The 26,403-nt window shown below is 32.7% G+C and overlaps 1 protein-coding gene across 1 annotated transcript in view; it reads left to right on the forward strand.

The window, feature by feature from the left end:
* Positions 1–26,403, forward strand: part of TMPRSS11F (transmembrane serine protease 11F) — a 55,217-nt gene that overhangs the window by 8,552 nt on the left and 20,262 nt on the right. The window contains exons 2-3 of the mRNA XM_016159665.2: positions 14,728–14,879; positions 21,158–21,276. Coding sequence (XP_016015151.1) covers positions 14,728–14,879; positions 21,158–21,276 — 271 coding nt within the window. The remainder of the gene's footprint in view (positions 1–14,727; positions 14,880–21,157; positions 21,277–26,403) is intronic.

Here is a 26,403-nt window from a genome sequence, read left to right on the forward strand (position 1 = left end):
GAGTAATGTGATACAACTCTGTATATTTACATTATTGTTCTCTAGTGAACTTAATATTCTATAATATTGGCCGGATTTATAAAACTAATTTTGCATACTCACACACACAAATTTTTGTGGAATTACTGTACATATTTTTTTTCACGGTGACTTTAGGCTGTTCTCTTTTGCTCTATATTTTCATCCACATTAGTTTTATTTTAGTATATTAACTTGACAAGCTTCTACTCACCTAACATGCAGGCAGCATGTGCTGCCTCCTCAGCCAATGCTGTCCCCTCAGAGTTCATCCAATTAGATAATCCTTCGGGTTCTAGTTTAAATGTCCTCAGGGAAACTTTCTCTATCCTTTACTCTAGATAAGATTTCTTATGATCATAGAAGACAACCTTTCATTTCTCTTAGCTTTTCATGGCATTCGTACACATATTTCTAGTACCTTTTGCGGTGATCTGAACTCCGGCATTACTCTGGTAACACCCCGGGTACTTGTTTTTTTTGTTGTTTGTTTTGTTTTTGTTTTTGTTTTTTACCAATGCAGAAAGAATTACAGCTCAGCAAGATTTAGGAAAGGTAAGATATATTAAAAGCACATTTTAAGGTAGAAGCAAGTCATGCCTCAACAGGCTATAACCCTGCAGAAACGAAAGGTATGATTAAAGTATGTCCCAAGTGAGGGGCGGTTTACAGAGAAGAAAACTGTAACCTTGTGGAAGTAGGGAGGTCTGTATTATACTAAGGATGTGATGGGGGGTGGTTATAAAGGTGTTCCTAGATGATTGGCACATGAGGTCATTCTGATTGACATTTGACTGTTTAATTCCCTGCCTACTGTGCATGAGGTTACCTAGAATTCAGTCTGTTATAATTAATTTCAAAACCTCTAGGCAGAGGCATGATATTAAAATGATGGTATAACAATGCTGAGGTGAAGAGAGGGTCAGAGTACTCCTTGCTGTACAAGCATCTGTGGCTGTATTAAACTAGCTATAGGTGATTTGTAACCACAGAATGGGGAGGCTTTTTGAGGAAGTCTTCAGGTAGTCTCTGGGCTAGGCCTTTGGTCCTTCGTTCTCCTGTCACTCATGATTAACTACATAACATTTCTGTATTTTTTAATATCTGTATTTCTTCATTGGCTATAAACTCAATGATTAGTTGGATTAAACATTTTATTCCCAATGATTAAAAATTTTCAATAGCTATTTTTTGTATGACTATTTAAATGCTAGATTCTTTTAAACCATGTGCAAAACTGAAGATCTTATATCAAAAAGTTGTTGGAAATCTTTAGTAATTAGAATATCAAGCAAATGTAATGGGTGCTTTCAAATTGCATAAAACATAGACAAGTTTCTCAGGTTATTTGCCAGTGACATGATACTATATAGACAGAACCCTAAAGATTCCACCAAAAAACTGTTAGAACTAATCAATGAATTTAGTAAAGTAGCAGGATACAAAATTAATATTTAGAAGTCAGTGTCATTTTTACACACTAATGATGAACTTTTGGACAGAGAAATTAAGAAAACAATTCCATTTATAATTGCACTGAAAACAATGAAATACCTGGAAATCAAATTAACCAAGGAAGTAAAAGACCTATTATCAGAAAATTATTGAAAAAGAAATTGAAGAAGATACAAATAAATGGAATCAGAGAGCTAGAACAAATAATGCTAAAATTTATATGTACCATAAAAGATCTCGAATAGCCATGGCAACCTTGAGAAAGAACAAAGTTAGAAGTATCACACTATCTGATATCAAACTATAGTACAAAGCAACAGTAATCGAAACAGCATGGTACTGGCATACAAACAGATACACTCACCAATGGAACAGAATAGAGAGCCCAGATATAAATCCACACCTGTATGCTCACTTAATAAATGACAAAGAAGGCAAGAATATACAATGGTGTAAAGACAGTCTCTTCAATAAACGGTGTTGGTAAAATTGGACAGATACATGCAAAAAAGAAAAAAGAAACTCGACCACCTTCTTACACCATATACAAAAACAGACTCAAAATGCATTAAAGACTTAAATGTATGACCCCAAACCATAAAACTTCTAGAAGAAAACATAGGCAGTAAAATCTCTGATATTGATAACAATAATTTATTTTCAGATATATCTCTTCAGTCAAGGGAAACAAAAGAAAAAATAAACAAATGGGACTATATCAAACCAAAAAGTTTTGAATAACAAAGGAAACCATCAACAAAACAAAAAGACAACTGATGGATTGGGAGAAGATATTCTCTAATGATACATCTGATAGGAGGTTAATATCCAAAATATATAAAGAACTCATATAGCTCAACAACAACAAAAAGCAAATAATCCAATTAAAAAATGGGCAGAAAACCTGAAAAGGTACTTCTCCAAAGAGGAAATAAAGATGCTCAGGATCACTAACCATCAGAGAAAAGCAAATTAAAATTGGATGTGATTTAATAAACTTTTTGCTCATATACAAAGGCTATTAATAGTTCTTTTTGTAATTCATTGAATTGATGATTGAGAACTCTTAGAGGCAAAACTAGCCAGAAAGGTTTTTCAGTGAAGATACTCAACTTCCTATTTAAATTAACATTAAATAATAATGAGATAGTACTTGTAGTACATGCTCAGATTTATTTTTTGGTATATCTTACTTTTTTTATTCCTGCAAATACCTGTTTAAAATTTAAGAAGTTGCTTTTACCCACTACCATGTTAGGGAATGAATATGAAAAGAGACTTGACTATGTTCAGCTGTGAACATGATCTTGCCACTATGTCTTTTCCTTTTTGAGTACCTTCTTCCCCTTTGATACTCAAGATAACTGAAAAATAAATATTTCTAATTATAACATTCTTCATTTTGGCAAAGTGACAGGTTTCCTCTAGTCTCAAAAACAGACATTTTGAAGTAATAAGTATTGAAAAATTCTCGTGCCATAGTACAAAAAAAAAAGTATATTTTTATGATTTCATTCTCTCTCCTTGTTATAATTTAGTCTGTGGAAATGGAATAGTCTAAGCCTTGCTGAATCATTCAGCTAGCCACAGCCTTACTAAGAAGAAAGGTACTAGTAGAAGAGAATCTTACCATAAAAAATGTCAAGCAAACATACACAGGATTTTCCAAGGATACTAGCCATAAATGCGTGGACCCCACCAAGAGACTTGTTACAGAAGAAAATTAGCTAGTCTTCTTTTCTCTTATTTATGAAACTTATTTTTGTTGGATGTTATATAAGAAAAATTTTCCTTATGTAAATCTTCCATAAATTTTGCTAGGTTAATACTTAAGTATTTCATGGTTTTAATGCAATTGTACACATGGTACTATTTTTGTAATTTCAATATCCATTTGTTCAATGCTAATATATGGAAATACAGTTTGATTTTTATATATAAGTTGCTATTCTGTGACCTTTGTAAGTTTACATATTAGTCCCTTTCTGGTAGATACTCAGGATTTTTTAAAGAAAATCCTTAAGCCTAGAAAACATAGTTGGTGACTATTTATTCAATGAAAACAGTGAATAGTGAATGAATACTAATGGAACACTAAGTTAGCACTAAAAATTCAATTACTTGATTACTGGTCAATATTCAAATGTGTGTGTGCTTTGTTAAATGTTAAATATTAAATTTTTGCTGAGGTTCAAAGGTTCCTTTGGACATTCAAAATTATGTATAAAATAAATATCATATTTGTTTTTCTGTTGCTATTTGTCTCCATTGTGTGCATGTGTTTGTTTTAAGGAAGGTTGTTAACCTCAGTTAACCCATGCTAATTAAAGAGGTATTGCTAATCATGGGCATTCCCAGAAATGAAGGCTTTTTGGCAAGAAGTAGAAAGAACTGTGCCCAAAGAGAATATCAAATGTGTATCTATGCTTCAGGTTGAATACAGATATGTTAAGACATGTGTAAGACATGAAAAAGAATTTCTCCTCAGGGTTGCTGCTGGAACAACATCTGATTAGCACATCAATATTTATGTTGCATATGGGGGTGTATACTTTATTTACTCTAGGCTTGGTTATTTGCATTTCTTTAGTACCAAGGTTAGTCAAGTATTTAAATTCTCATATTGATGGCATCAATTATCTGATGGATTCACTTCACCCACTTTAAATAAATTGTACAGGGTTTCCTGTAACATTTTAATGACATTAATAATAAATAAGCACAGAAATATGAGAAAGTCATTGTAAGAATGATCAAAAAGATATAAATAATGTTGGTCATACTTATTAAAGAATATTTATAGAGTCCTCACAAAATAATTTCTCTTTTGTACTTTTGTAGTTGGTCAACTTATCCTTCTTTCCTTTGTGTTACTGAGTCAAACTAATGTACAACTTCATTCAACACAAACTCTTGGCTTTCTGTTTCTAATTTTGAGAGGCATCACTTAGCTAATTGATTTTAAAACAAAGTCATAGCCTTAAATTATGAGTGAGAAAAGCATACTTATAAAGTTTTCAGGGAACTGTGTTTTCATCATTTATATTCACCTGTTATCTAATGCCTATTAAGATTTCTCAGTTCTTGAAAGGTATATAGGAAATGCTTTCTCAACATGTCCCTAACTGTTTTCCCAAGTCAGTAAGGGTATTTGGCCAACTGGTGGAAGAAACTGGCAATGTTCACGTGATTTTGATTTATGTGATAACAGGGACCTAGATTTGTTCATCAGCAAATACATAGTGTCTGTAATGGTGCTGGGCACAGAGTAAGTTCTCAATAAGAACTTTTTGAGTGAATTACATGTGACATAGGATTAGATCCATTTTATGTGATCCTAAAGAAGTATAACTAGTGTTATGGATGTAAAGTTTAGGAATGCATTCCTAAAAAACATCCTTGGGTTACTCAAAGGTGAGAGAAGTTTCCTCAGGAAATTAGAAAGGAGTTTTAAGAACAGGCTGCCTAATGTAGTAGTAATATGGTGAAAAAGATTTTATCATTGTGAATGAAAAGGATTAATTATAATTTAACTATTAATTATAGTTTAACTATGAATTCTGAGATTCTAAATGGGTTTCTGGGAAAAATTAAGAAAGGAGTCTTCAACTTCCCACTCTCATACTTACAAATACATTTGTATTTGCTTCCAGTCTCAGAGGAAGCAGGTGTCTTTGTCAAAGACAAACTTTTCTAGGTTCCAGCTTTTCCTATCTGAGGCCCCGGGACAGAGAGGGAATACATGGCTTATGTTTATATCACTGACTGCCTCCTGATTCCTTGGTCAAAGCTTGCCCAGGAGTTTTCTATGTTAAAAAGATTTTAGAGGTGATCCTTGAAAGATGGAAAGTGCTCCTTGAGTGAATGGCAGGTAAAGGGTAGAAGATGGAGGGGCTGTGTGACTGATCAGGCTGCTGAAGTCTCTATCATGAAGGACCTTTGGGGTTATGCTAAAGAGTTTGTGTGTCAATGTGAAATTCAGCTTAATTCTTGCAAATTTTCCTCAGTAGGGCGATTACATACTGGTAGAGTTCTATACATCCTCTCCAACCTAGAACAGTTCTGTTTTAAATCAGTGTTATGCATTAGAGTTCCATATAAACATTGATTTGAGAAAGGGTCTCACTACCTTCAAAATGTTTCTTTCTCCTGCTCAGGCTAAACACGATGTAATCCTCCTTATCCCTCTCTTTCTCTCATGTTTTGCAACCAATTCATCAACAAAGCTCTATCTTAAGATATATTCTGAAGCCAATTATATATTCTGATGTCCTTACTGCTATTATCCCAGTCCAAGCCATCATCTTCTCTCACCTGAACTATTGCAGTGGTACCTTAACCAGTTTCCTTGCTGTCCACCCTTCAAGTGACCCCTAGCCCCTACCTCAGTATATTCTCCACAAAATGAGCCTTTTACCAGAACCATTCCATACCACTAATCAAAACTCTACAATGGTTTCCCTTCTCATGCAACATAACATAAAGAAGTCCTTATTGTGACCTGATAGGTTTCGATATGGTACATGTCTCCTTCTTTGACCTCACCTTCTCTTTTCTACTTACTCACTGAACACTGGCCACATTGATCTCAATCTTTTGCAAACACACCAAGTCAGCCCCCGCTTCAGGAGACTCAGACTTATTGTTTCCTTTATTTGTAGTATTTTTTCCTTCAAACATCTGCATGAGTCAATTTTTCCCTCTGTTCATATCTCTGCTTAAATGTCACCTTTGTAGAAGACCCCCCTAAACACCTTAGTTTCATCCTACCCCAAGCACCTGCACTCATTCTCTATCCCCTTACTTGACATCTAACATTTATGTATAGTTTTATTTATTTCTCACTGTCTGTCTTTCCAAATAGGAGATGTGAAGGCAGAGGATATATCCTCAGTCCTGTTACAGCTCTACTACTTAAAATAGTGCCTGGAACATGTAGATGCTCAATGAACATATATTAAATGAATGAATAAATGAAATTAAAGGTGTCTTATTAACAGTATGCTTGACAGTCATAGTAACCAAAAGTCGTCTTGAGGCAGACGATTTTGAAGAGCATAGTATAATTTTAAAGGACACAGGGTAAGTATAGAACTGTTACTCATATTTGTAAGAATTAAATTACTATATACTGCTGCTTGTATAGCTGCTTTGACTTTGCTAATATTACAGCTTGATAGGAGGTTGCTTCTGGGTACTGACAAGATGGTAATTATGATTTTAAAGGGCATTCATAAAAGAGGATAGATCTTGTTCTAGATCTAAAACTCATAGGTCTAAAAAAATTTTTTAAGGAATTTTTGGAAAACGTGAAAATTTGATCACGGATATCCTGAAATGTCCTATATGCTTCTTAATATCAGACTGCACTATGTAAATAGAATTTATTGGACTAACATGCCCTCTCATTCCCACATGTAAAGAGATATTACACATTCCATTAAAGGAGCAGGATGCTATGCAATTTCTGCCCACACTCTGCAACTTTGCTCTTCTCAATTGCCTGCCGAACCAGTCATGTCTAGCTGATAGGGAAGCTAATTTTGATGACTAATACATACTTGAAATTTTCCTCATTTCCCACCACTTTGTCAGTTTTTTATTCTTTTATAGTAACTTATCATGATATTTGTATAATATGCCCTTATGTGCCTTTTGGATCAAACCAAAGCCATTTCTTGCCAGAGTCATTTGATTTGTGTTCCTACTCTTTGAAACGCTTATCAAGTCCAAAGCAAATTTTGCCTTATCATGAAAATATCAATGTCATTACTACTTAAATAGCTGTGTTACTTTAAATGTGGCAACAACACAACAACAGCTTCTCTATTTTACTACCCACTATTTGCCAATGTTTCTGATTCATGTGTTCAAGTATTGCCAACAGTCTTCTCATAGAAAGAGATCTCTCAAAAAGAATTGCACTGCTATTAGCTAAACTAAATTTAAACAATTACCATGATTCTCCAGATTCTCTTAAACTCTTATTACTTCTTGTTTTCTATCTAAAATATGTGAATTGTTTTCTTTTGTCAATTTTGTAAATTTTTCTATTGAATGATAGTAAAAAAAATTCTATTAATCAGTAAGTTTTCTTTGACTTTTGAATGAATTCATGGTCATATTTTTGTTATGATAATGACAAGTTGTGCTTGAAAGCAAGAATGATTGGTGTATGATGTACTCAACTGGTATTATGTGCTGGGGAACTCTCTTTATCCTTCAAGGGCTAACTCGGCTGTCATATTGTCTAAGTCTTTCCTGTATCCATTTTCGTCCCTTTCCCAAATAACTTATTGCTTAATCTTCCATGTTTTCTTATCATAATACTTGATAAATCTATTATTTTCCCTATGACACTATTTTGGTTTTATTGTTTTATGTCTTTCTACTCTACCATAAGTTCTTTGAATACAAAGCCTGCGTCATTTTTGTTTGTTTAATAAAAATGTTGTATTTCCAGTGTTTGGACTTTATTGGGAATATAATAAAAGTTTCTTAAATAGAATTGAGTTAAGTATAAGAAAAGGACCTGTAACAATTTTGCTAACCAAATCATACATACATCATGTAGCTCTGGATATGTTCCAATTTCAGTACCACCTGAGCTTTGTCTAGAAATGACACAATTTATATGAATATACCAATTGTCTTATTATTAATATGTAGTTTAAGGATATTTTACCATGAATTCGATAGTCACGTAGTAAGACTGTGGTAGAGAAAAGTACTAGAAAAACTTCTAATCTATTTAAAGTTCAGAGAAAATAGGTGATACCTGAGTTTGCAAGACTTAAACCAACCTTTGTTTCTGCATCAAAAAATAAAATACTGTCATTTTAATGATATTTGTTATTAAATGCCTCTACTCTATGTATATATATATATGCATATATAGTATATATATGATCAGCTTTGTTCTATAGATTTTCACATTAAGATCAATAATCTAAAAGATATATCTAGGTTGAGGTCTGAGAGACTGGGATATGTCTATACTATTATGAAGTCTAGAAATGGGAAAAATGACCTCAATATATTTCAGTAATTAACTGATTCAAATCCCAATTTTCTAGCTGAATAAACTAAAGCCCTGGGAGGTTAAGTTTAAAAAGAGGTAGAGGACTGTACCAAACTACATGCTAATCTGTGACTTAAGTCATATCAAGCAAAAAGGCAGGCATAAAATGAATCCCAAATATGAATTTAAAACTTAAACCTTTTGTCATCTGACTGATTATGCCATCTAGAAAATACCTGGTAGTGATGTTTGGTGATTAAAGAAGTTTTGCTTTAGCCTAGGAATATCTCTATCATCATATGAGTATCCTCTTATGATATGTACGATTCAGTGGAACTCTATATGTTTACATACATTTCAATTTAACTCATTAAAAGGGTTCAAATAGATTAACTTTGAGAATTCTGGAATAAGAATCATTGAGGCAAAAATAGACTATCTTCATTATTACAACTTATTTGTAATTTATTATTCTTTACTTTTAATCTGGTCAAAAATTCTATCACTTTTTCATATACTTTCATATTTTATTGGATTTTTTAACAACTTCATTCCATGGATTCTCACATTAAGATCAACAATCTAAAAGATATAGCTAGGTTGAGATCTGAAGGACTGGGACATGCCTTAATCATATAACAATCTCTCCATTGTGCTAACATAAAAGACATTCAAGCCATTTAATGCATAAATATATAGTAGAGATGGCCTACTTCTGCACACTTAAACTATACTAATTAAGCCTCCATTTTAAGAAAAAGTCTATAAAACAAAGCGGAAAAGCAATTCTATTCCAATTACTTAAATAGACTTCTTAAAAGTTCAAGACTGAACGAGCTGTAGCTTCTCTCTAATAAGCAATTGTCATACATCCAATTATCAGTCATCTTTGATATACTAATCACAGAGCTCATTACAAATGACTATATCGTAATTGGGAGGTGTCAAGCTTTCTCATGTATTTCTTTAAGTATGATCACAGTGTTTATCATCAAAGTAGCTCCCTTTAAAAGAGAATATAACAATCAGGCTTAATTGATAATCCACACAGGTAGCTCTTGGGAGCAGGCAGTTTTGTAGGTTATGTTTGCTCTCTTGATTAGAATATTTGTGTGGCTGGAAAGAGAGAAAGGTATAAGACTGAGCTTTTTTAATATATGACTTTTGGGTCTGTGATAATGTAGTCAGTCTTCTATATCTTAGTTAAATCATAAGAATGAAACAGCAGCATATACTTAGGAAATGTAAGCAGGATCTACCTCTGTAGAAATATAGAAGGAATTTTTTTTTTCTGCTAAAGAAACAGAAATGCTTTTCTTACTAATGAAATTTTAAGCCACAGATTGTTCAATGGTTTATGATTGCTTCTCCATAATAATTTTTCAATGGCTAGTTCATCCAACAGGCCAAGTTATTTTTCAACAAAATCACTTCATACACTTTCCATGTGTCAAAAACAGACTTGTAACCATTCTACACATGGCAGATCTCTTCTTCTCCTTCATGTCTCAGCAAAAATGTTATTTCACTGAAAGAACTTTCTTACTTTTTCCAAACAGTCTCCTCTCCTCATCCAGTCTATTACCTTTTTATTTTCAATCACAGATATCTTATTCATCTTTTTACTAGCTCTTATTACCACTCATAAAGATCTCTATGTTACTAGTTTTATCTGTCTTCCCTTACAGACTGTAAGCAGGATAACAACAAGGACCACACATTCGTGCTTTATTCACTGTGTACCCAGTAACTATTAGTGTTTAAAACATGATAGGTGTTCATGAAATTGTTTGCTTTGTATTTAATAATACTTACATTTTAGAATTTTTTGATTTTGCGTGCAAATGATTTTTATAGAGCTAGAATCTAGGCTGTATTTCTTTCATTCATCATTTATGCATTTATTCAAAGAGCAACAAAATTTATGTTAGGAATTATACCAGATATTAGGGTTAGATAAGAAGTAGTATAATAATCTGTTATTTTTCCCAATTGGTATGTTTTCTGATAATTCCTATTCATATAGTTCTTCAGAAATTATGAATTATCTCTACATAATTCTTTAAAATAGCCTCACAACAACCTTGAGAAGTGAGAGATATTATCACCCTAATTTAATAGACAAGGGATTCTTAGAATCAGAGACCTCAATATAACAGGGTCAATATGTGACCAAACAAAGGTTCCAAACCTTGGACTTTGCATGCTAAGTTTTATGCTTTTTAAAATGCTTTTTTCATGTGTGTTTAATTCTGATAGCCATTGTTCTATTTCTACTCAAAATTCCTAAAGGCTTTAGTTCCTGTATTTTGTTTACTGTGATGAATTTTTTAGTATAATATGGATTTCAGAACATAGTAGTTGTTTTATATGTCATCACTACACTGATGTGATATCATAACAATGTCATTTTTATTTGATGTCTACTTTGAAGCATTAAAGGATAAAGCAGTATCCCAGAAGGTTGTTAGAACAAAGGAGTGAGTTTTATTTTAAATATTCTAGGTTGCCTTTAGACCAAGGATCATGTTTTATTTAATTCCGCTGAGTTGTTAGTATGTAGAACCAGTTGAGCTAGTCAGGACTATTTTTTTGCACTGAAAACTAATAGATTTATATTCTCAGTGTTTATGTATCTAGAAATAAATAAATTAGTTTTGTGGTGAATCTAGAAACAATGATTTTCATAAATTTATAACAAAAAATACATGAGTTTGAAAAGAGTTGTCTTGGATTATAGATAACTTTGGAGAAAATATGGAAATACATTTTACTATAAACTGTCAGATCGTCCAAAGAATTATATTTGAAGACAAGACCAAAAACAGAACAAAAAAGAGCAAAACAAAGCCATGAGCCTCTGTGAAGGAAATAAACAGGACTATCCTCAGATTCTTTACTGGTATTATTTATTTGTACTATTTTGGATCCTAACAAAGCTGTAAAAGGTTTCTACTCCTCATTTTAAAGATTAGAAGACTAATTCCAGAATTTAACTAATTTGCTGATATAGACAAAACTAGGATTAAACCCATTAAACCCAATTGATCTGTGTTTATTTCCATCATAAAAAAAGCCGTCTACTTCAAGCATGTACCAACATTTTTTATTTAACATTAAGTAGGCTGTTTTAATAGAGAAATAAGTTTGAGTTGCATTTTCGCTCTCCTTTTACATTTTCTCATTTTTTATTTTCACTTTATTTTAACAGAAAGAAAATTGAAAAGGGCAAATAATCCTCTCCCTCAAAAATAAACAATGGAGAACAAATTTATGCTTAATTCTTGTCTTTAAATAGATGCAATGCAAGGTACAATTAAAAAGTCCCATTGAAATTAGACTCATTCAGATTAAATGAGTAAATAATTGTCACATACAAATCAGAAGAAACATATAGAAATATATAAAGGCATTTTAAATGTCATCAAAAGAAAACAATCTTTTTCAAAGCTTGAACCAGTTGCACATTTAGAAATTTCTTTCTAACTTATTATAGCCAAGTTCTGAAAGTTTATTACACACTTAGGACTCCTTTGAATTTTTGTTTATATAGAGTAAACGCTACTTCCTTTGCAATTAGCTGGTGCACGCATACAGCTCCTGCTAGCTGTACTTCAAAACACAGAAATGAATATGTGGTAAAATTTATTTCAACATGAGACAAAAATTAACATTCTAGTACATCAAACAGAATAGCTGATAACCTGACAAACTCATTTTAAAATTAAATATGACCATGATAAAAAAAAAAAATCTCCTGTACTATACATCATTATTGTGATGTAATATTTGGCTACGACCTCCATAAATTTGACAAAATTTGATTTTTGTCATTTCTTTTGCTTCTTATAGAGCTCAAGGTACAGCAACTGAATTGACAAAACTTAGGAAAAAAAGAAGTGAGAACTTTTTAAAAAAATATCCTCACACTAAATAAAAATGAATATTTAATGCCATAGATTTTGGAAATGGAAATTTTAATTATGGACGAGGAGAAACTCATTGCACATGGGAACATTAGAACCATTTTTTTTTTTTCTGAATTGCGTAGTACCAACCTTAAGAGTTACTTTTATGAATCATGCAAACAGGTATTAGTAACACAATTAAAATAAAATGAGTCAAAGACAAAGTGCATAAAATGGATACTTTCCATTTGGCTCAGACTTAAGTGTAAGGGCAGCACATCCCTCATTAACAACATTGATGTTAAATCGGAAACACTTTCTCTTCATTTAACCTTCCTCATCTTGCTTGGAGGCACAATTACTTACGTGGACATTGAAACAAGGGAGCCATTAATCCTTTACTTCTTCCACAGCTAAGCAGTCAACAAAACTCAAGGGTTGGAGTTAAACCCATCTCTTTTCCACCCCACTGCCTCAGCCTTACTTCAGGTGCCCACCATCTCTCCCCCTGACCTTCAAAATGACTTCTCATTCAATCTTTCTGTGTGTACTTTTGCTCTAATCCTCGTTCACACATCTGTGACTATTATAAATTACTTACTTAATTAAAACTATTGGCTCCCCATCTCCTATGGAGTCAGTTTCAAGCTCTTTATCCTGGGTTATGAGACTCCTTTGAGCTGGCCCAGTCCACCAGCCGTAGGATATCATTTTTCTAGTACTATAGTACTTTGAAAGACTAGCAATTGTGGACATACTTTGGGAGATCATAAATTTTTTTAGGGCAAAAGCCATATATTATGTATATATTTTTATTTTCAGTGCTAATTATTAGTAATGGATGCTATTTCACGTTGCTAGTTTTGTTGTTGTTGTTGTTGGTTTGGTTTTTGTTTTGTTTTTGCACCTTTTTTTTCTACTCTTTTTCATACTTGGAGAACTTTTATTACTCAAAGTTTTAATCATGTTGCCTTTTAGATAAAATCTCCTGACACAGCCCTCCAAAAAGTTATTTTATCTTGTATAAAATTTTATTTTGACACATTTCACATTGTGTGTCAATTACTTGTTTCCACCTCCATATTCCCTTTTATAGCATGAGTGCCCTAGAGCAGCAATCCCCAACTTTTTTGGCACCAGGGACCAGTGCTCCTATGAGTCTAATGTCTGATGATCAGAGGTGGAGCTGAGTCAGTGATGCTAGCACTGGGGAACCACTGCAAATACAAATGAAGTTTTGCTCACTCTCTTGCTGCTCACCTCCTGCTGTGTGGCCGCGTTCCTAACAGGCCATGGACCATTACTGGTCTGTAACCCAGAGGTTAGGGATCCCTGTTCTAGAAGCAAAGAGTATATCTTTAAGTCTTTATACCTCTAGGGCTCCAGAACAATTTCTGAAACATAATTATAATATAGTAGGTACTATTCTAAGGACTTTCTATTATCTCTTTTAATGAATAAAGTTTAAATAAATATTTGTTAGATAAAATGAAAAACAAAACATTTATAAACATTAATATTTTATTTGAAGATATTAAATGTTAAATCCCATTTGGAGATTCAGAAAATAAATAAATGCCAACTTTCAAGCTGGAGAAAGAGAATTTAAATGGCTTAAGATATTTCGAGAGGAGAATTTGATGGCATATGTCATCGATTTGGTTCAAACAAACTCATAAGAAAAAAAAAAGATGTTTTGAGTGAGCAGGTAGTGCATGAATAAGAATAGGAGAATAGGTAAGAGTCAAGTGGAAATGAAGAGTCTTTATGAAGACCGAAGTTTAATCAGGTACAATATACAATTTGTGATTTCACTGAGAGGTACTAATAAAATGTGAAGAATTATGATCAGGTCTTCAAAAGTAATGTTGGTACTTTTAAAGATAAGCCATTAAGAAATTTTAAAAAGTATTAAATTTAAAAAGTTTTTATATTAAGATTTTTTATTCTTAATCAGTTAAACTGATGATTCTTATGTAACTTTGTTGTTAAAAACTCTCATATTAAAATATGAAAATGTTATTTATTAATTACTTTTTCTTTAAATGGGTTTTTGTATTTCATCACCCAAATTTCAAATTGCCAATACATCAGACAGAATGAAGTGGGAAGATATCCTCACTTGAATGTCAACATTAGTAAAGCTTTAATTAAAAGTTATACTCTGGTTGGAGTATAGGGGATGGGATACAAATTAAAACCTTGTGTTCTTTTTAAGATCTAAGTATCCTATTTAGTGCTATAAACTATTTTCGAAGATTAACGTAGCAAGTAGACATAATGAATGTTTTTTGTCTTACTGTTTATTTCTTTCCATTATCGCAGACCAGTTGAATATTCAGAAGCTGATTACTCACAAGTTGAATATCAAAGAAGACAGCAATTTTGGGACCCTATTAGGCTAGCGCTGTTCACATTGGCAATTGTAGCAATCATAGGCATCGCAATTGGTATTGTTACTCATTTTGTTGTTGAGGGTAAGTATCCAGGTCACATTTCTATTGCTTAAGTGCTCCATGACTTAATATCTTGAAATTCTCTGTTGTATAAATATACTATGTACATATTAGCATTTTAATTACTAATCTTTAACTGATGTTAAATTATGGTTTGCTATGGTATTGAGCTCTGTTACATGTTTCCAGTCAGTGAAGCTTACAATATACACTACTACATGCATAGACACATCTTAAGGAAATACATATTTAAAAAGAGAAAGAATGACAAGATTATCTTTAGAATAAGTCAAATCACATCATGAGCTAAGTTTAATATACTTTGTTCAAAATCAATAAGTTAATGAGTTGCCCCAAGAAAAGCTGATGATATGAGAAAAGTTACCAAAAAAAAAAAAACCCCAAAACAAACAAACAAAAAACCAAAACATCTTTAAAGGGCTTAAGATTAAACATTATTTTGAGGGAAAAAGGGATTGTTTCATAACTGGAGGGAAATGTTAGAATTAATTCCACATTATATACAAAATGGATAGCTAGTATCATCGTTAAACCAGATGACAATCAACCAAGATTAATTTACCTTTGTTTTTGGCATGGGTATTTATATATGTGACAGAGACTGTGGCTAAATTTTACAGAATTATATGGCTCTCAACAATAAAACCATACTTTAAAAACCTCCCAGACAGAGACAAATATTGTCCAACATGCCCAGCTTGTTTTCCTTCCTACTTTATTGGGGGATTGATAATATCCATTTCTTAGACTCTCATAAAATAAAAAATAAAACAAGTTACCCTTTGCAATTGTATCTTTCTTGTTAATATTCTCTTTGGTTTAAAAGGTAGTGAAGTAGCTTCTTTTTAAAGTATGCTCCACCCCTAGTATAACAGGTGCTCAAAAAAGAAAAAGTGAGGGAATAACAAAAATAATGGCAAAAATAGTATTTAAAAAATATCATAGATTGTGGTAGGCTGAATAATACTCCTCCCACAAAGAATCCATGTCTTAATCCTTACAACCTATGAATGTTACCTCACACAGCGCAAAAGACTTTCCCAGTTGATTAAGTTATGGGTTTTAAGAGGGAGAGGTTATTCTGGACTTTCCAATGGCCCCTACATGTCACTCCAATGTCTCTATAAGAGAGAGGCAAGAAGATCAAAGAAGGAAGAGGACCATGTGACAACAGAAGCAGGGGAAGAAGGGTGGAAAGTGGTGTATGACCACAGGCCAAGAAATGAGGAGAGCCTCTAGAAGCAGAAAAAAAGGCAGAAATTTATGTTGTTTTAAGCAATTAATTTGTAGGTTTTTTTTTTTTGTTTTTTGTTTTTTTTTTTTTTTACAGCAGCAATAGGAAATTAACACAGAGGTTAACACCCAAGAATTTGAGAAATCTATTACATGGATTTACCCATGCAGTTAATTGAGAGTTGCCTTATTATAGATAAAAATTTAGTAAAACAAAGGAGAAGATAGTCTATGACAAAGGATAAACAAGTGGAAAGGGGTAAGGTACAGGTATCTAAGATCACACACTAAGATTTCAGAAGAGCAATGTATATATTTTTACAGCATAAGGACACCAAAACCAAGTCAGTGAAGGAAATTGCATTGCAGTAATCAGGATAATACCATGAATAAGTAAATATATTTTTAAAATGTTAAAGAGTGGACATAAATTGATCTGAAAGGCAGGAGAGTAAAAATAATAAAATATGTGAAATAATCAAAACAGAAGTAAGGATTTTAGTAGATTTGATAAAATTTATATCACTAGGATCAAAGTGTATTTGATAGTTATCCTAAGAATCTCAAAAATTATCAATGATCATCTTTCACTATACTATAATACTGACCAATTATCTAATCCCTGATATATCAGAATATTTAAAATAAGGATTATAAAATAATAAAATGACTTTTGAGTATGAATGGTTTGTCAATGCCCTCCAACCAGAGACCTCTGGGAACATATATGTAGTTGAACAGATTTGGTTTATTATATGTTGCTGAGAAAGAGAGTATATGCCATGGGCAATCATGGATCAGCTTAGTCAATGATTGTTAGAAAGTATGTGTTATAAGATTTTGATTCATGTTAGGTTATTTGAGGAAGGGTCTTCTCTAGATTGGATGCTGTCAGGAAGCTAGATTAATGCTGTAATTTTGTATCTTAATGAATCTTATGTAGAAGGCAAAAGCAATAAAGTAAGGCTGTAACTGTTAGAGAAGCAGCAGTCACTCATAATAGCCAAGATAGAAAGATATTCATTCATTTATTTGTTTGTTTGTTTGCTTGTTGAGACAGTGCTTTTGTTTGAGTTCAAACATATCTATGGAATGGTCTTCATCTACTTGGTCACAGGGTGGTCTTGTCTAATGATGTTCAATGAAATTGTTTATGTTCAAGAGGAACATACCAAAGCCTAGATGGCAGCAGTAGGTCAGCACCTGAAGGTGGGGGACTATTTTTCTCTTTCATAGGTTTTATATTCACAAGTCCATAAACTCTTGAGTATTACTTTAAAAGATAATTTCTGTGTTGGTAATTAAATATTATTAAGCGCCAGATAACTTCCCTAACTTTTTTGTTACTTATCATAATAAAAATACTGGTGAACTGTTGGGTTCTTTTTATCCTTGAAATTTTAATTTCAATCCTTCTTTTTTATTCAAAGGGAAATAAACTATCTCAAAATAAAATCCTATTTGAAAACAAATATGGATAACATTATAGATATTTTCTGATCCTTGTTTCTACTCAACATTTTTGCGGGAGTCATCCACTTTTTTGCAGATAGCTTTAGCCCATTTATTTTCAGTATTGATTACTAATATTCTATTATTTTAAACATCCCATAATTGTCTTTATCTTTTTGAATGTTCAAGGATATTTAGGTGGTTCCAGATTTTAAACATTTAAACCAGACTGTTATGAATCTCCTTATACCTATATGTTGGTACACACATGCCGGTTTGTCCTGGACATGTACTTTTATACCTTTATGGATAAGACCAGGCTGTTTTCTATCAGCACTGCATAGGAGTTCCCATTGCTCCATAAACTTACCAATATTTGCTTCGGGAATATCTTTATATATTTGCTAATTTTGCGTATGCTGTAATGTTATCACTGTAATTTAAATTTGTATTTGCCTAACTGCCAGCAGTGTTGGACACCCATTCATGTCAATTGATTATTTAGATTTCCTTTATTTGTGAAGTGCTTGTTCAAATATTTCCCCCATTTTTTATTGAATCATCCATCTTTTCTTATTGATTTGGGCAGTTCTTTCTATATTCTGGATATATATCCATTGCCAGTTGTATGTGTTGCAAATACGTTCTACCAATGAAAATACCATGGAATGTATGGATAAATAGGTAGGTAGGTAGGTCGGTCGGTAGGTAGGTAGGTAGGTAGGTAGGTAGATAGATAGATAGATAGATAGATAGATAGATAGATACCATCAGAATTGTATGAGGATTTTTTAATATTAATGAGGAAAATCACCACCACCCTTCACATGAAATATGACATTAACTAGAAAAATTCAAACATTGAGTTTTTCTGTTGTGTGATTTTTGTTCTTTTTCAATTATCTAGAATTATATCGTAAGTCATATTTTTCAACAAATATTTCATGATCCACTTTAAGTTTTTCAGCATTATTTAGAATTACTTACTATGCTTTTGTTATGGTTAAAAATAAATCTGTTTTATAAAGTTGTACAAAATATTTTGAAGAACATAGTCTTTAAAAATGTATTTTCACTAAATCCAATTTTCTAAACCTATTTTTAAAGCTTGACTTCTTTTCGAAACCTACAAGTAAAGTCTAAATTGGCATAGTATCATTTGTCTTCTCATTCTGCAGAACTGGCTCTACTTCAGGAATGTAGGGAACATGTTCTTTCATGGAATTTAAAATCAAATGAATCTTTGTTTTAATCTCAGATTCAGCATGTATTAGTTATGTGATCTTTGGAACATGACTGTTTTACCTCACCAAGCGTTAGTAAATTAAAACAATATTTTTAAAAAGAGAAAGATAAGTTAAAATAATAATATCAGTTACTTCTAGATGTGAGGGTCGTAGAATTGTTTTTATTCTTTTATACATACTTATCTGTTAATTCCAGAGTTTCTGAAACAGCATTTATAATCTGAAAACAATGTTTTAAAATAATTAATTAAATTAAAAATTAGAATGAGCAGTCTGATATATAACGCACTTAATAAATATTAAATATTGAAATAATTATTAATTAATTCATCACTTTATAAAAAGTTTAAGGTACTGCTCTCTGTGTTCATATTACCTGAAATGGTGCATCCTCTTCAAATGCAAAAAACAACATGTTGAATGCAAACATTGTGCTGTTGTTTCAATATAAATCTTAAAGGGAATGTGGCAAAAAATATATACATGCAGTAGGCAGGGTCTAGGTCAAAGAAAATCTCCTTGTGTAATAGCAAAGAGTCGAGACTCCTTACCATAGACAATGGAGAAAATTTAAAGTGTTTTAACTAAAGAAACAATATCATCATTCTTTTTTTTATTATTTAAAAGATCACTCTGCTACTACGTGGGGAATAGATCTGAAAAAAAAAAAGAACTTGAGGCTGGGTAATAGTTGGAAAGCTGTTACATTTCCCAGACAATAAATGATGAGGGAATAAACTACAGCACTAACAGTAGTAGAATTTGTGAATAGAGGATGGATTTTAAAAATTTAGGCAGTAACGTTGTCAGAACTAGCTGATTAATTAGGAAGAGATCAAAGATTATTCCAGGACTTCTATGATGAAGTAGATCTCATGGTACCATTTAAGATAGATAATCTAGATGGGGGAATTTCTTTTATAGAGAAGTAATTTGTTTTGGATAGACATTAGCTGGGTAGTTGATGAGGACCTGAATTAAAGACGCAGCTTTTCTGAATGGGATAAAGGATTCACGAGATATCAATGGATTGCACCCATAGAATTTAAAGACTGCACAACTGATATGATATTGAAAATGAAGATAAAGCCAAGCTTGGGTAATTGTGTGGATGATAGTGCTATTTATGAAGACAGAAAACATAGAACAGAGAAAGTTTGAGTATAGGAAGAGTTAAACGATTATTTCTTTTTTGGAAATATGTTGTCTATTGGTATCCGATGTCCAATGAATAGCTCCTGAAGCCAGTTGTTACAGAATTGATACTCATGGCAAAGAGTCGGTCTGGAAATAAAAATTTGTGAGTCATCAACTGTTAAAGTAATTAAATGAGAAAGTCATTGGACTGAGGTGATGTTAATGTCTTTGTAGCTTTCATAAGCAAACCAAAACTTAAACTAGAGTCAGTGCACTCATCTGAAAAAACAAAACTTACAACAGCCAATTAGAAACAGGCTTTCTTACATAAAGCAACCACTTAAACTATAGCCAATCAAATAATTATCTTGCTTTGCTTCTATGTCCTCTCTATAAAAATCTCCTCTAGCTCCTATCAGTAGAGTGCTCCTAATCACTTTGTTTTGGCACTGCACTGCTGGAATTGATGTTTGCTCAAATAAACTTGAAAATTTAAGTATGTCTTGGTTTATCTTTTAATATCAACAAATAGTTGACGTTTGAGGCCATCATAGTTAAGATTATCCAGAAGGAATTATTTAAAATGACCAGGCCAAACACAGCTCATTGGGAGGCTCAGGATAGAAGGTGGAATGAAGAGTTCTCTAAGATAACTGAGAAAGAATGATCAGAGAGGATGGAAGAAAGTGAGAAGGTGGCTTCATAAAACCAAAGATGGAGTTTCAAGGAACATGGTTAAGGCTGTAAAGGAATTAAGAAAACAAACAAACAAACAAAGGTGGCCACTTGATATTACAACTGTGGTTCCTGACAATGGTAATTTTAGTGATGTGTTAATAGATTACACAGATTTGAGAAATGAATGGCCAAAGAGAAAGTGAAAACAATAAATATAGGCTTCTATTTAAGTAAGCTTGTCAGTAGCATATTATTTTTAATATTTACTTTTCATTGTATGCAACATGTCCAATTGTATAAACACCGATATGCATAAACACTGTTAATGCGGTATTCTAAAAGTATAGTTTGAGGCCTGAATTGTCTATTTTAACTGGGTACAATGACAAAATTACTATTTTAAAAATGCTCATAATAATTTTTGTACTAAGAGGAAATAAACTGCATTATAGTAAGCCTGTATTCTGTGGGTAGGGAATAAGAAACTGATTATATTTAAGCATGGATCTTTTGTTTATTTTTACCTTTCAGATGACAAATCATTTTATTACCTTGCCTCTTTTCAAGTCACAAATATAAAATACAAAGAAAATTATGGAATGAGAACCTCAAGAGAGTTTATACAAAGGAGTCATCAGATTGAGAGGATGGTAAGCCCACTAGAAATTTTTTAAGTTTATGAATGTGTTTTTCTGCCCTACTTTGAAAATATGATTGTCATAGGAACTGAGCCTCTCAATACCTCAATTTCTTCTTCTGTAAAAATGAGCATAATATAACTTGTGTCTATTATAAGAACATTTGATAAACATGTGCCATGTGCCACATATTGCACTTAAGTTTTGCATACAAAACTAAATTAAATATCTTACAGCAAACATATGAGCTAGATGTTCTCATTATCTTAGCTTTTCAAACTAAGTAACAGGTACAAAGATCCATGACTCTTTGATTAATAAGTGGTAGAGCTAGAATTCAAATCTATGTTTTGACCTTATCCATCATTGCATTGCCTCTCCAATGCCCAGCACATAGAAAGATCTCAATTAATATTTCTTATGTCTCCATGTAATCATGAATGCACTTTGGTCTTTTCGAAGGAAGGGACTAGATTTCACATTTTTCAGTGCTATCAATCCTGAGACTAGTGAAGCAAAGCATCTCTCCAGAGAACATAAAATAATAGAAGGAAAAAATGAGTTACTAGTTTCTTGGCCAAGGAAACAAGACATTTCTTATCACCAGAAATAAACTTGTACCAAAAAAAAAAAAGAAAGAGCATAATATAGTATCTACGTCATATGGTTATGAGGATTAAATAACAAATATGTAAAATACTTAGAATAATGCCCTGTAACATTAAATGTGCATAAATTAGAGTAGATAACTAATTGCCTAGTAAGTAACTAACTGAGGAAACTGTTGGATAAAACAGATGTTTTCTCTATTTTCAACTATTTGATTATCTTTATTGATTCATTTTCCTTAATCTATTTTTTAACTTAAGAATATAAGATTTCCACATTTGTCTTTATGTTGCTTTTAAAAGTATGTAGAGGGTTACATACAAGAATGTATGTCATTAATTCCTGATATCAATCTCAAATATAGTAATCCCCCTCAAATATTTGGTTTCCCTTGAAAACATACATTTATTAGGCAAGCTAAATCTTTACCTGTCATAGCAGAAACTCAAATAGAATAATCTTCCATTTTCGATCTCATGACAACCATGTCTACGGACACCACAGATTTGTTTAGCAAAACTAGTGTATCAGTCTAGAGTACTCCTTTAAGTTTATGGGAACTATTGGGGGAAAAAGAAGTAATGTGTCTATAGAATATGAACTGAATTAATATGATTCTTTATGATTAGCTATAGACAATCTCTTAATTAAAAGATGAGGACTTAGCACTCCAACTCTTGACTCATTGTACTCACCTTTCTCTGAATTAATAAAATGTAGGAAAGCGTTTGCATTTTAGTCAGTTATTTATCTTTATATAAGTTGATTCTAAATGTTGAAAATTAATAAATAGTATTTTCATTTTCATAGCTATTTAATGATTGTCACTTAACAGTGCTTTTTATAATTGTTGCCAGAATTTTTTTCTTGCTTTATTAGTTGGTGAATTTATTCAGAATTATATCCAGATTATTTTATTTTTATTAAAATATAATTGATATATAATATATTAGTTTCAGTGTACAACGTAATGATTTAATATTTATATTTATTGCAAAATGATTACCACAATAAGTCTAGTTAACATCCATCAACACACACACCTATAATTTTTTTTAATTATGGTGACAATTTTTAAGATCTACTCTCTTGACAACTTTCAAATATACAGCTAGTCCTCAAATAATATCATTTTGTTGTAAGATTGATATGATGTCATAGAAACATAACTCTTTTTTATATCAAATAGCCTATGGTAAAATTGTTTTTGTTATATATCATTTTGCTTAAAGTCATAGAACCTATTAACTTAGTATTCATACTGTAAATTACATCCCCATGTCTTATTTATTTTATAAATGGAAGGTTGTACCTTTTGACTACTTTCACCCATTTTGCCCATCCTCCATCCCCTCTACCCCCTCCACCCTCTAAATGATCTCCACTTTCTCCTTGGGGATATCAGGTAGTCAGTATGCTCCTGGTAGGATTTCAAACCTGAGGGTCAGTGCTTTAAAAACATGTTTGTTCATATAAAAATAAATATAAATAGAAGTTCAGATATTTTTCACATCCTCTATGAAACATTGGCTTCACTTTGGAAATCAATGTCAGAATAATTCAAAAAGCTAACACTATAAATGATATGACAATTATTGTTGGATAGGAAGATGACTTCTATCCCCGATGCAGAATTTTCAATATAAAAAAGCTACTAATGTTGGCTCTATACCTTTCTAATCTCTTTTTTTTAATAATAGCTTCCCACCAGAACCTTCTTTAATGTGCTCCATATGCTCTAAAACTACAACTAAGTTTAAATCTTTAAAAAGTCTTTTTTCCTATCTTATTTCTTTTTTTTTCTATTTTAAGAAAGTAACACAATACAAAAACACCTTTGAAGACACATAATATTCTCTCTAAAAACACTTTTCCATTTAAGTTTATTAAATCTTTTCCTGGTTACAAGTTAAAAACCTCATCTGAAAATTGAAGTTGTGGGGTTGCCAATCTTCCAAAGAATGGACACACTGAAGTAGGTACATAGCAGAGCATTCTCTAGCTCCAACTAATTTATCCCTGTATTGGCTGGATCCCAAAAAGCATAGTCTCTGATAAAGATTCTTGGTTAAGTGATTTATAAACCAAAAGCTTTCAGGAAAATCTTGTAAGAAAGTTTGGGCAACAGGAAAGAGCAGGGCAAGACGCTAGACAAAAACATGATTTCAGAAGTGCAGGCTCAGCTTGATTTCTCCGGGAGATCTGGAACCTAAATTATAACAAAGATGGTTCTGTCCAGAGGTAAGAAGTTTGGACTGTTTGCATTATACCAACAAGGGCTGACCAGGGAAGGTAGAGCATTACCTCCCAGACACCACTGGGAAAGGTACTCAGGTACTCAGACAAGGAGAGGCTTCTGGAGAAGTGTAGGTTTGAGCTGGAGAATGGATATGCCTACCTGGTAGATGCAGTTTGGGTAGGGAACAAATATTTGCTACAACTCTTTCATCATAATTCGTCATCATTTAAGTGAACTCAGCTTAAGAAATTTCTTAAGAAAAAAGAAAAACTTTATTTGCTTGTATGTGATTATAGACAGTAAAATTTCCATTTACCTAGGTCAACAGATCATCCAAGGCATGATTTTGACTTTGCTTCTTTTTCTTTTGTTGGTCTATAAATGATATCATCCTTTCCCGTGATAATTAGGACACTTAAGGTAGAAAATAACAGAAACCAAATTAACGAGTCAAAGAAAAAGGATGAAAAAAAGAGGAAGGCAAGGAGGGACGGAGAGAAAAGGAAGGAAGGAGGGAGGAAGCAAGGGAGAAAGGAAGGAAGAAAGACAAGACTGTTGGAAAAAATCTAGAGATTCATCCAGCTTCAGGTGTGGCTAGATTCGGAGTGTCAAACAATGCCCTCAGGCTTCTAATTTAAAAAAAAATATTTATTATCCTTGTGGCAGATAAGATAGCAAATAGCTACTTTACACTCACATTTTCCCAGGTTGCTAACTGAAGGAGGAAAAGATAATTTTCCCTAATAGTCCTTGGAGGAAAGTTTAAAGAGCCAATCTAGTTGTCCTAATTTGGAACACTTGCTCATTTCTAAAATAATCACTTTAACTGAGAGAATAAAATTGTGCCACTCTTGTGAAAGATGGGAGAAGGGGAGAAATTTAACCTTCATTTGAACCATATATAATGAGTTCTCAAAAGCAGGGGTCCCCAACCCCTCAGCCGCAGACTGGTACTGGTCCGTGGCCTGTTAGAAACTGGGCCGCACAAAAGGAAGTGAGCAGCAGGAGAACAAAACAAGCTTCACCTGTATTTGCAGCCACTCCCCAGCGCTAGCATCACTGTCTCAGCTCCACCTCAGATCATTAGGCATGAGATTCTCATAGGAACCCTGGTGCCAAAAAGGTTGGGGACTGCTGCGCTATAGGAAAGAGGAGTTCTCTTAAGCAGAAAGAAAGAGAAGTACTGATAGATATGCAATAGCTCTAATTCCATAATTTTCATCTCTAACTCAGATATTTCTGAATCCCAGACTTTTACAGTCCATTGTCTATGTGACATTTCCACTTGGACCTCTCACAGGCATCTCAGAGCTATCATATCTAAATCCAATTTAAAAGTTGCTTCCCCATCCCATTCTCTTATTCCTATTTTTTCCCCACTCAATAAGTGATATCGCTATCCATCTAGCTGCTAGAATATCTACATTTACCTTATCTTTATGTCTAATCCATTCACAAGTCATGTTTCTACTCTAATTTGTAATCTCTATCCTAAACCTAATGTTTCCTCATATAGGCAGCTTACAGTAATCACTGCTTCCACTTCAGGATCCCTCAAATATCTTGTCTCTATTGCAACTAGAATAACCTCTTAAAAACACATTGTTATTATTTTGCTTAAAATATCACAAGTGGCCTCTGAATGAATTTAGAATATCTATCCTCTTCTCAAAGGCCTCCAAGGACCTGAATACTTTGTCTCTGATTATTCCTCCAACTTCTTTATTCTCCTCCTTGCTCACTCTTTACCCGTATTGACCTTTTTTTTTTTTTTTTCCTTCTACCTGGAAGATTACTCTGTAGTACTGCTCTTTTTGTATCTTACTCCTTTTGATCATTCATATATCACTTAAATGTCACCTCCCTGGAGAACCGCCCCCCCCCCATTATAGGCCCATAGCCATTATTCTATATGACTTTACTATACTAGTTGCCTTTTTAATTATTTCTATCTTTTCAGTCTGTGAATACAGACACCACAATATTTTGTTCACTATTGTTTATCCACTGTTGTCACAGTGCCTGAAAATGAGAGACTCCTAATCAATTGTGTTGAACAAATAAATATGTAAGAAAAAGGGAAGGAGACAGGGTAAAATGTGAGAGTAGTAATGGGGTACAAAAGCCAGGATATTTTTCATTGCATTGTTGTTTAAGATTAACCGTAGCTGGGGAATTATTCAATTAATAAGAATGTTATTATGCAACCCACTTTGTGCTTCTGTGAAAAATACCGAGGTCTGCACAGCACAGTTTCTTCCTTATGGAGTCTATAATATGGTTTATGTATG

The sequence above is a fragment of the Rousettus aegyptiacus genome, unplaced genomic scaffold, assembly GCF_014176215.1.
Source record: "Rousettus aegyptiacus isolate mRouAeg1 unplaced genomic scaffold, mRouAeg1.p scaffold_m13_p_10, whole genome shotgun sequence".
In the NCBI taxonomy this organism is placed as follows: Eukaryota; Metazoa; Chordata; class Mammalia; order Chiroptera; family Pteropodidae; genus Rousettus; species Rousettus aegyptiacus.